The following is a 9,851-nucleotide window of genomic DNA, read 5'->3' as shown; positions in this document are numbered from 1 at the left end:
ATGCCCTAACCGCGCCCAAAAGTCGACTCTTCGTTGCTTGTTCCTGCTCTCGCTCTTTCCTTCCCCATTTTCAAGGCTCAGCAATAGGGAATTTTTACAATAATGTACGTATTTTGTTGCAATCAGTGTCCGATTTTAAAAGAGAACAGCAAGGAGGAAGGGATTGCACAATGTCGTGGCAGGGTGGATGGATGTCGTGTTTGTTTTTGTGTGTGTTGCCCGTCATTCATCAGCTTCACCGACGCCCGCCGCTCTGTCTGTGCTTGTCCGATCTTTGAAATATTCTTTTGTGACATTGTGCTTGTTGTTGTTTTGTTTTACATTCAGATTCAAAGTACTGACTCTTGTCTTTTTACAGGTCGAACCTCAAGTCTCAGAAGCGTCTCGCCGCCAGCGTTTTGGATGTCGGCAAGAGAAAGATCTGGTTGGACCCCAGCGAGGCCACCGCCATTTCCAGTGTCAACTCTCGTATGTTTTACTACATGTGTTATTGGCTGTCTAACTCACAATTTGCTGACATTAAATAGGTGAGGGAATCCGCAAGCTTGTCAAGGACGGTTTGATCATCCGCAAGCCAGTTACTGTCCACTCTCGTTCCCGCACTCGCACTCTTCTTGAGGCCAAGCGTGCTGGTCGTCACACCGGTTTCGGTAAGCGAAAGGGTACCAAGGATGCTCGTTTCCCATCCCAGGTTGTCTGGCTCCGTCGCCAGCGTGTTCTCCGTCGTCTTCTCGCCAAGTACCGTGCCGCTGGCAAGATCGACAAGCACCTTTACCACGAACTTTACCAGCTTGCCAAGGGTAACACCTTTAAGCACAAGCGTCAGGTTATCGAACACGTTATCAAGGCTAAGGCTGAGAAGGCCCGTGAGCGTGCTTTGAAGGACGAGGCTGAGGCCCGTCGTGTCAGAAACAGAGCTGCCAGAGAGAGACGGCAGCAGCGTGTTAACGAGAAGCGGGAGGCTCTTTTCCGGGACGTTGAGGAATAAGTTTTCTAGTTTTTTTCGTTTGTTTAAAAAAAAGATTTGTCTTTGGGAGGATGGAATGAAAGAGTTCTGTATAAAAAAAAAAGACTTTGGGTTAATTCAACACTGTCCACGAATCATAAAGAATAAATACCAGGCATTGGCTACGTCCCTGTATAAACGATGTTATTGTTGTAGTTTAAGCAATCAAAAGATACCAACATATATTTTATTATTACTATAAACTAAAAGTCTGATGCCGCAACTTGTGCTAGCAAGTGCTTCAGAAGATATATATTAGATGAATTATCGTGAGTCTTGAAAAGGCTTTTTCCTGGTTCTATAGAACCTCATACAAACGAGCGATTTATGTTTATCTATTTTCCAATGAAGCTTTGTATTGTAACAAATTACGATAATAAAAATACAATGTAAAACCAACCAGTTTTTACAATTTGGACTTATAATTACAAAAACATCCTAACGTACCCCTGGCTCGACTTGCTCGTCTGTCGTTCTCCTTTTCCCAATACTCCTGCCTGTAAACTTCCCATCCTTCTCTCAATTCCGTGTTAAATGCTTTAGGTGTCATCACAAGTTTAACAACATCACCACCTGGTGGTTTATAATGATACACATAATAGTGATAATAAGGTAACTTGCATGCGTTTGATTTTGATGATTGCTGACTACCGGCAAACCGGGACGAGCCAGCATGCGATTGCGATCCCTGACCTGGCTTGCTGGTCTTTGCCGTCGGCACCGGCGGCCTGTACCAAACCTTGTAAAAACTGACCATGAAGTTCCGTTTCGCAAACGTGAGCGCGGCTTTGGAAGTACTCGCATGTGTTGATACTAATTTTAAATTAAATTGCCGCAAGCCCTTGTTAGTGTTTGATAAAAATTTGCGAGGGTACATTATGGTCTTGTCATACAGTCCCGAGAAGTAATACAGCGCGATCGTGACCGCGCCCATCATTAGGCAAAATTTATGAAACAAGTGAACATATGAATATACTGAATACCAAACGAAAACTCCATAATAAAAATATCCGGTCCATAATAAAAGCAAGCCACTGAAAAAAGTATATTTCCACCGTCGAGCTCGCAACGTCACGTACTGATTTCGAAGCGATTCTTCTAATATTAGCATGTTGCGATAAATCTGGGCTGGTGATGACGGAATCGCATCCATAAAATCAGTCAGTTCCTGATCGGTCTCGACCGCGGCTGCTGATGCTTCCGAATCTGACGTGGCCATCGAATTAGGAGTCGCACTTCGTGACTGCCGGCTTCTTGATCGCGAACCCGCCACTTGTTCGTCGTCGCCGCCACCACCACCACCACCATTAGCCTTGCGAGCTGACCGTCGGGTGCGACCAGAATCTGATGCGTTATCATCCGTCGCGGCATCAGAATCCCGGGACACGACATTTCTGATACTTCCTCGTCGTCGTCGGCGTCGGGTATTAACAGGTTGCGATTGAAGTTCGACAAGTTGATCTCCTTCATCTAAAATAAAATTCCCTAATATTAGTTTATTCATGCCCATTATTATCCTGAACGTTGTCGGTTGATCTAATCTTACCGCCAGCATCTTCTCGTGAATCAATCGGCGCAGGAGTGCTCATGATCCAATGTTATCTCTCTATGCTATTGTTAGATCTGCCGTACCTGATAAGTTACAAAATCACTTTATATTTGCCAATTCCTTACCATATTATCTTGCACTTTAAAAATAAAATTTCAATTCTAGGTTTACTTTGGCGTATTGTAGTAACTGGTATATTTTCAAATTGGCCCGAGTGGAGGTTGTTTAATGTATTTATTTATAATTACTTTGACGCGACACCTTCGGAATCCCCAAAAATTATATGTTGAGTGCAACCTCACAACTATTTAAACTTACTTATAAATAAAATAAAATAAAATAAAATAAAATTCAATTAAAGAACTATAAAGCAACATTTTTTAAAACATACTTAATCGATTGAAGAGTTATTAATTTTGTTTAAATGCCAAGGCTCGAAGAGTCCAATGAATACTTTTAACAACCCCCCCAAAAAAACAAAAAAAAAAATATAAAAAAAAGTAAAAATATCTACAGTAGTTCCCAAAATAAAAAAAAAACTACTTTAAACATTTAAAAACATAAACATGAATGTATATATTTTGTATTTCATCATCATGCGGTATAATGCAATTTGTGCGTTATTATTATTCTTGTTGTTGTGCTTGTTGTTGCAGTTGTTGCTCCTCACGGAATGCTTGTTGAATCACAGAATCGACAATCGATCGCTCGTCTCCATTCAACTCGCCCAGTAATGCATGACGAGCTTGAACCTGTTGTAATCCTGTAAAATAATCTCGAGCAACAACAAAAATGTTAACCTTGTCAAGAGGAGAATCGTACATTGGCTCTTCGTCAATATCATCATCATACTCATCCTCATCCTCATCGTACTTCTTCTCCAACCTGCTCGCCTCCTTTGCCAAAAAATCAACATATTCTTGATTCTCGGCATCATTAATATCACCTTCACCATCTACCTCTTCTTCATCATCCCAATCACCAGTATTCAAACTGTCGTACGAGTCGTAATAATTCCCATCACTTTCAAATTCTTTTGTCAATTGCTCTCGCTTCTGAATAGCATCAGGTAATGTTTTCAATATGGAAACCAGACCATGTAATAACTGGGACAGGCCAGGCTGAATGGACTGCGGAATATGGTCGTCAGGTAATGACAAAATGGAGAAAATAGCAATAACTGAAAGCTTTTTATCATGAACACGACTGAGGTTTTCAATATTTGTGAACCAAAGATTGAAGAAATATGCCGTCTTTCCTAGCTCTTCCAACGTTCTAAAAGCAAGAACAGGATTGTAATAGATACAATTGACAGTGACATTTATGAGATTCACAAGATATTGCTTTCTGTCTGCAACATCCTTCTCTGAGGTAAGACGTCCAATTGAAATGTTTATAAAATATTGCACATATTCGTCCAATGATCCTCTGAGATTAAGTAACAACGTCTGAATGAGTCTGCAGACATCTGTACGGTCCACTACCGACATTCGATCATCACTGACAAATACTGTATTGACAATATCAATAAATATACGAACGTATTCTGGATTTGTCTTAAAATCATCAGCTCCGTAATAAACGTAATTCTCGACAACCGGAAGGATCTCTTGAAAAAAATCAATGGCGCTAGTCTTGAACGTCTTATGAAGAAGGCCAAGAATGCTCCACAAGTTTGGAGTGATTTTCTTTAAACAATAACTGCTCGAATCAATTAACTCAAAAATGTCGTCATACATTTCGGTTTGTTCATGCTCGAGAACTGCAGATATAACCGGTAGAATGGCATGCTCAATCTGTGCAACAATTTCGGGAGAATGATCCAAGCTCAACAAAAGTGTACTGAGTGTAGTCAAAATACCAGTGGCAGTAATACTTTTCTCGTCATAATCGCCAAAATCAACTGAATCAATATTATCAGCTTCAGTATTAGACTTTTCAATCATTTCTCCAAGTAATCGCAAAAACTGATCTCTCAATTCCTCGGCTAATTGAACAGCAAAAGGTGCAAGCTGCTGAGAGAAAACATCAACGAATTCTTCCATGACTCCAATAAGAGAATCCATATCGATTTGTTTAGAAAGACTCATAAGCTTCTCCATTACGGGCTGAATATTATTAGAAAGTGCGTTCTTAATCGAATCCAGTCTAGAAAGGGGTTGCAATGCCAGTGCTGCTTCGATCTGAACAGGGAGATATTTGTCATTCAAGCAAGATGTAACATTCGTGTAGATAAAACTGATATTATTGGGATCTTTGAATTCAGCATCAGAGAATCTATTGAGTAACTCACATGCTCGAACTCTAAGAAATCCAAACTGACTCTGAAAATCTGGGAAAATATACGCAACAAAGAATTGTTCCATCATATTAGCAACCGGACTCTTCTTACCAAGAATAATATGCGAGAGTGATCCAATCATTCTAAGAGCTCCTTCCTTTTGACGAGCAGATTTTTCATCATTTAAATTATTTTGATGAGCAACAACAACGCTATTAATAAATGATAAAATAGTGTTAAACGTAAACCTGCGGCGTTTCTCTGCCAGAGTAACGAGGAAATTGGTAGCAGACACATCTGGCAAAGGACTGTCATCAAAGTATATATCAATACGTTTATGAATGTACTCAATTGGCTCGTTTTCAAATAGATCAAGATCCTCATCGGTCAATCGAATAAGCGGGAACACAACATGCGAAACCAAACTCTCAACATTGGGTTTAAGTATATCCCAAGTAGACTTTATAGTAACCGCTTGCTCAAAGTATTCAAGAATACAATTCAAAACAGGATTGCTCAGCCACAAATTTTGTCCAACCCAAAGTTGAATCTGATGCAAATAAGCCTTGAGAATCTCTGGTGCGAAATTTGTACCAAACGCCTTTGAGAAATCTTTGTATTCTGGCGTGCTATCATTTGCACTAGAAGAATTTCCGTATTTCACAAATAACCTGTTCAGACATCTATAAGCCCATTTCTTGGCTTTCCACCACGGAGTAGCTTCTCGATCTTCTTCATCTTCTGGCAACGTATTTAAGGGAACATCCTTAGCAACGACTTGAAGAAACAAAGTTCCCCACGCCACTATGTTGGCTTGATCTTGAAGTCTTGGAGAGAGTTCCATCTGTTATAAAAAAAACAGTTAATGGCTATAACTAGAAAAAAAAAGGAAGGGGAGGGGGGCTATATCATACATTAATCGCGCTTCTATAGGCTTTTATGAGAAGATGCACGATTTCACCAGCATTTGAATTCTGTTCCTGAAGAAGTGAATTGGAGATTTGTATAGCCAACGGGAATGCAACCTCAATAACTCGATCCAATGGACGTCTTGTATCGCTATGGCGCCATTTGTATGACTTGGCAATTTCGTTCAAACAAATAGCACCTGCATATACATGTTGCACGTCATTCGATTGGAGTAACTGAATAGTAATATCAAGAAAATTTGGCCACCTTTCTGGGAAATCATAAATGATTATGCGTTGAAGAATCGAAATCAAATGAGTTCTGGTCTGCGGCGAACTTGCAATTATGGAAGGAATTATTCGTTCTCTAAATACCGCCTTTTCTTCTTCTGGGATTAAATTTAGTCTATCATATTCCTCAATTTCCCAGTTTCTGACTATTTTATTCTTCAAATAAACAGCAGCTAAAAATTCATTAGATCAGGTTGAAAAAAAAAAATATAGAACCAATCATACCAGAAACTTGAACAGTTCCTAGCGGTTGAGCTAGAACTATATCAAGACAAGCAGATATAAAACCTGGAGCTTTGCTAGCCTACAAAGGATATCAGTCAAATCTATCAGCAGTACAACTTATGTATATCTTCACACACCTGGTTCAGCTGTAATTCGGCTTCGCGACGATTGTTTGGATTTGCATCTAATGTCGATGCAAAGCAACTGTGTAGACCATGCACATCCATACTGCTTATATTGTACTAATAAAAGCAGCAGTCAAACAATACTTTTAAGAAGATTGATTGGTTGAGCATTAACATAAAGCTCGAATTGTTTGAAAGGCCAGTTTTTCAAACTTGTTTCAAGTATATTTTCGCACAACTCGAGAGTTGGGAGCTAAACAATTTTTGCACAATTCTTCGCATAACCGTGACCAAATTTATTATTTAATACCTTAAATTGTGAATTAATCATCATTTAAGGCTGCGTTACTATTTGCAAAAAAAAATGTGTCTAAACTTTAAAAAAATTTCTGAGAAACACGTAACTATTGGCAGATGTAAATAATAGTCTACGTGAAATATAAAAACACGATGACACGGTATGAAGATATAGATAGAACAATATTTCGTAATACGTTATATACATATAGTACATTTACAATACCTAAAGAAAATATAATAAAATGAAAAGAAAAGAATCCCAAATATCTCAACGCCAAAGTTCCACTTCGATAACGAATAATTATAGCGTTTGCTTACGTGACTTCTGCATGGCTAAAACTCCTTCAATCTTCTCTGTTGCGAGCTCCAATTTTTGTTTACGCTCTTGCAAATCCAAGTGTCGCCTAATTTTCACATCTTCTCGAGCAAATGTCTGAAGTTGCTGAGAGTTCAATCCATGGCCAAGCCTGCTATCCAACTCCCGTGGCATGTGATAGTAGAAGTCAGAAAGTAACTCGACATTGAGAAACAGAACAGCAGTTTGTGTCAGTTTATCGGCAACAACATCAAGAAATACCTCGGGGCAATAATACTTATTATCCTTGCTCTTACACTGCTTGGATTTAAGTGCTTGCATTCGCAATTTCAAAATGTCTGCCCGTTTCGAAAGAAAACAAGCTTCATTACCTCTGTCAAGAAGAGCTTGGCTAAACCCATAAACTTCGTTGGCTTCTTCAATCTTTACTTGTCCTTTCCGACTTCTTTCCACAAAAGTCTCAACTTGCTTCAGCTTTTTGCTTCCGCCAACGCTTTTTTGCAGTGCGGAGTATGCTTGTTCACATTGTCGGAGCTCTTCCTTCAATAGAGCATACGCGTGCTCTCGACTCTTTGTCCATTCACGATCTTCCACTTCCACTTCGTATTTAAACGGCTTAATACAATTTTCAACTTGATCAGCCGTAGAGTAAAACCGTGATCCAAGTATCTCCATTGTAGCATCTTGAATAATAGTTTTCGCGTATGGATGATTTTTGAAAGATCCATTGTTTACTAAATGTTCCATTTCACCAGAAAGAGCATTAGAGACAAGCGTCGTAGAAGTTCTTCCAATGCCGGACTTAGTTAAACTTGAAACGGACGCATCTAGTTGTCGGTGCCAATACAGGTCATCGATATCAGCCTTGGAAAGATTAGACAGTGGTTGAGCTTTATCAACGTCTTCATCGTTTAACCGATTCCAATATCTATGAGCTAAAAGATCCAGCACGCGCTGATCCAGTTCACCTTTAAGCATACCTTTAACCTGATCTCTGCCAAACTGATTAGCAAACTCTTTAAAGCTTAGCTTAAAAGAATCCAATGATTGCGCAAGATACGATTCTGCAGTAATAGGCCTGTCATTGTATTCCACTTTAAACTGATATGAAGCTTCCTCCAGTTCTTGATGAATTGCATCACATGTTGGCTGTAAATTCTTGGCCATGGTTCGTTCCAGTATTCGCATAAGTTTTCCTCTCAAATTAAGAACGCCCAACGTAACTTGATCCCGAGATTTGGGATCCCGCGCAATACCAAATTCTTCATGCTTTCTGAAATATGACTCTTCATTTCTAGCAATAACGGACCCAATATCAGAAGTATCTGTACCAGAAGCCAACCTAAATATACTACTTCTCTGTGACAACATCGTTGGGATCCGGCTTACTACACCGACGTATCCCATCTGAAGTGGATAATTTTTATTTTTAAGCACCTCTATGGCTCTTTCGGGCTCAACAAGATCAAGCTTTGTAATTACACCGATCGTTCTTTCACCGCGGGGATCAACCCGTCTTGATGCACGCAATGCAGTCGAATTTGCTAAATCAACATCTGCTGCTGAAATTGCAAGAATAATATTAGGAGCCGCAATGTAATTATCACACAGCTGTGAAATTTTCGATTTTAGACTTTCTGGTTGATCTGCCGCAGCAAGTTGGATATATCCTGGCAAGTCAATCAAAGTCAAATCCGGAACATGTGGAGAATAAATATTAAGACGAATAGGATCATCTGAAACTGCTTCAGAATCCGGAATAGCAAGATTAAGATCGGTCAATGTTCGTTGTATGTGACTGAAATCCGTAAGTTTACCAAGCTTTAAAGCAGGAAACTCGCCATATTCTGCAGCAGCGCCAGGTGTGTTCACTAAAGTCAATTCTATTGGTCGTCGAGTTACCATATTAGAGCCCTTTGGAAGAAATTCATGTCCCACGATTGCTTCCAAAACCGATGACTTTCCGGAACTCTGGGATCCAATGACGACTATTGCAGGCAGTTGAACACGAGTTAATGAAGGACTTCCTTTGCCAGTTCGGCTAATATCTTGAAGGATGTTACGAATCTCAATCATCTTCTTTGTCAATAACATCATTTGAGCATTAGATGCAGCAGCTTTCTCATCCAAATCCTCTTCGTCTAGTTCACCCGTTACTGTGGAAGTTACGGCACCAGCTGCTACACCAAGCGCGGCATCTCTGCTTCCATTGTCATTTCCACCATCACCGCCGCCATCATTTTGCTGTTCATTTTTCGAGCCCTCACCATACGATGATTTGTTATTTTTGGTTTCGGAACTAGACGAAAAACTATCCAACAATTCCTTAAGCCATTCAGGTGAATGAAGATTTTGAATACCATCCTTTGCACTGATAGCAGTATCTGAAATCCAATCTGTCGCTTTATCGATCTTGTCCTTTGTGAAGTTTGCAGCCTCTGCACAATCAGATCAATATTGTCACGATAATAAAAAAAAGTTGGTCATACCTTGCACTTGATAGTTAACATAAGCAAGACCAGCAACTACAGCACCACCAGCTGCTGCAGGCACTCTAACCACTTTAAGTAGGAACTTTGGAGTTGAGAAAAAGGATATTCCACGTGTGGCAGTATTGCCGGGATGCAAGTGCCGGTACGGTACTACATTGTATAATCCTGGCCGATAGCGGTTATACAATGGCGGTGTTGGCCGCCTTGATACAGCATATCTCATCATACGCAGCATGTCGAGATTCTGTATCTATTGCTGCGTATATTATGGAGAATATATCTTGACCGTGATTAGGACTTCTGATGACGATTCTACGCCACTTTTGTATAAGTTGGGGTGTACATATAGAACTATTTA

The 9,851-nt window shown here is 39.9% G+C and overlaps 4 protein-coding genes across 4 annotated transcripts; 1 reads left to right on the top strand and 3 right to left on the bottom strand.

Annotated features, from left to right (window-relative positions):
• Positions 1–7: 7 nt before the first annotated feature.
• V1514DRAFT_112983 (60S ribosomal protein eL19) lies at positions 8–1,200 on the top strand. Its single transcript, XM_066924403.1, has 3 exons — positions 8–297; positions 359–468; positions 528–1,200. Exons 1-3 carry the CDS (start codon positions 188–190, stop codon positions 986–988), a joined length of 681 nt encoding a protein of 226 aa, XP_066782440.1. The 5' UTR covers positions 8–187; the 3' UTR covers positions 989–1,200.
• A 141-nt stretch (positions 1,201–1,341) lies between these two features.
• Positions 1,342–2,802, bottom strand: V1514DRAFT_333615 (Spo7-like protein-domain-containing protein). Its single transcript, XM_066928074.1, has 3 exons — positions 2,681–2,802; positions 2,553–2,629; positions 1,342–2,476 (listed from the first exon to the last, which is right to left on the bottom strand). The coding sequence occupies exons 2-3, from the start codon at positions 2,593–2,595 to the stop codon at positions 1,413–1,415; spliced, it is 1,107 nt and encodes a 368-aa protein (XP_066782439.1). The 5' UTR covers positions 2,596–2,629; positions 2,681–2,802; the 3' UTR covers positions 1,342–1,412.
• Positions 2,803–2,890: 88 nt separating this feature from the next.
• V1514DRAFT_296015 (armadillo-type protein) lies at positions 2,891–6,608 on the bottom strand. The gene is made up of 4 exons (XM_066925430.1): positions 6,398–6,608; positions 6,261–6,339; positions 5,751–6,208; positions 2,891–5,680 (listed from the first exon to the last, which is right to left on the bottom strand). Exons 1-4 carry the CDS (start codon positions 6,485–6,487, stop codon positions 3,182–3,184), a joined length of 3,126 nt encoding a protein of 1,041 aa, XP_066782438.1. The 5' UTR covers positions 6,488–6,608; the 3' UTR covers positions 2,891–3,181.
• A 244-nt stretch (positions 6,609–6,852) lies between these two features.
• Positions 6,853–9,806, bottom strand: V1514DRAFT_296013 (uncharacterized protein). The gene is made up of 2 exons (XM_066925429.1): positions 9,491–9,806; positions 6,853–9,439 (listed from the first exon to the last, which is right to left on the bottom strand). The coding sequence occupies exons 1-2, from the start codon at positions 9,726–9,728 to the stop codon at positions 6,987–6,989; spliced, it is 2,691 nt and encodes an 896-aa protein (XP_066782437.1). The 5' UTR covers positions 9,729–9,806; the 3' UTR covers positions 6,853–6,986.
• Positions 9,807–9,851: the final 45 nt, after the last annotated feature.

Source organism: Lipomyces japonicus, assembly GCF_038497905.1.
Source record: "Lipomyces japonicus strain CBS 7319 unplaced genomic scaffold V1514scaffold_29, whole genome shotgun sequence".
In the NCBI taxonomy this organism is placed as follows: domain Eukaryota; kingdom Fungi; phylum Ascomycota; class Lipomycetes; order Lipomycetales; family Lipomycetaceae; genus Lipomyces; species Lipomyces japonicus.
This window is presented reverse-complemented; position numbering and strand designations above follow the sequence as displayed.

Coding starts and splice junctions, on each gene's coding strand:
- V1514DRAFT_112983 (XM_066924403.1), top strand. CDS start 188: ATGGATGTCGTGTTTGTTTTTGTGTGTGTTGCCCGTCATTCATCAGCT. Junction 298..358: donor AAATATTCTTTTGTGACATT/GTGCTTGTTGTT, acceptor GTCTTTTTACAG/GTCGAACCTCAAGTCTCAGA. Junction 469..527: donor CATTTCCAGTGTCAACTCTC/GTATGTTTTACT, acceptor GACATTAAATAG/GTGAGGGAATCCGCAAGCTT.
- V1514DRAFT_333615 (XM_066928074.1), bottom strand. CDS start 2,595: ATGAGCACTCCTGCGCCGATTGATTCACGAGAAGATGCTGGCG. Junction 2,477..2,552: donor TTCACGAGAAGATGCTGGCG/GTAAGATTAGAT, acceptor ATTTTATTTTAG/ATGAAGGAGATCAACTTGTC.
- V1514DRAFT_296015 (XM_066925430.1), bottom strand. CDS start 6,487: ATGGATGTGCATGGTCTACACAGTTGCTTTGCATCGACATTAGATGCA. Junction 6,340..6,397: donor CCGAATTACAGCTGAACCAG/GTGTGTGAAGAT, acceptor TATCCTTTGTAG/GCTAGCAAAGCTCCAGGTTT. Junction 5,681..5,750: donor CCTATAGAAGCGCGATTAAT/GTATGATATAGC, acceptor TTTTTATAACAG/ATGGAACTCTCTCCAAGACT.
- V1514DRAFT_296013 (XM_066925429.1), bottom strand. CDS start 9,728: ATGCTGCGTATGATGAGATATGCTGTATCAAGGCGGCCAACACCGCCA. Junction 9,440..9,490: donor TGTTAACTATCAAGTGCAAG/GTATGACCAACT, acceptor CTGATTGTGCAG/AGGCTGCAAACTTCACAAAG.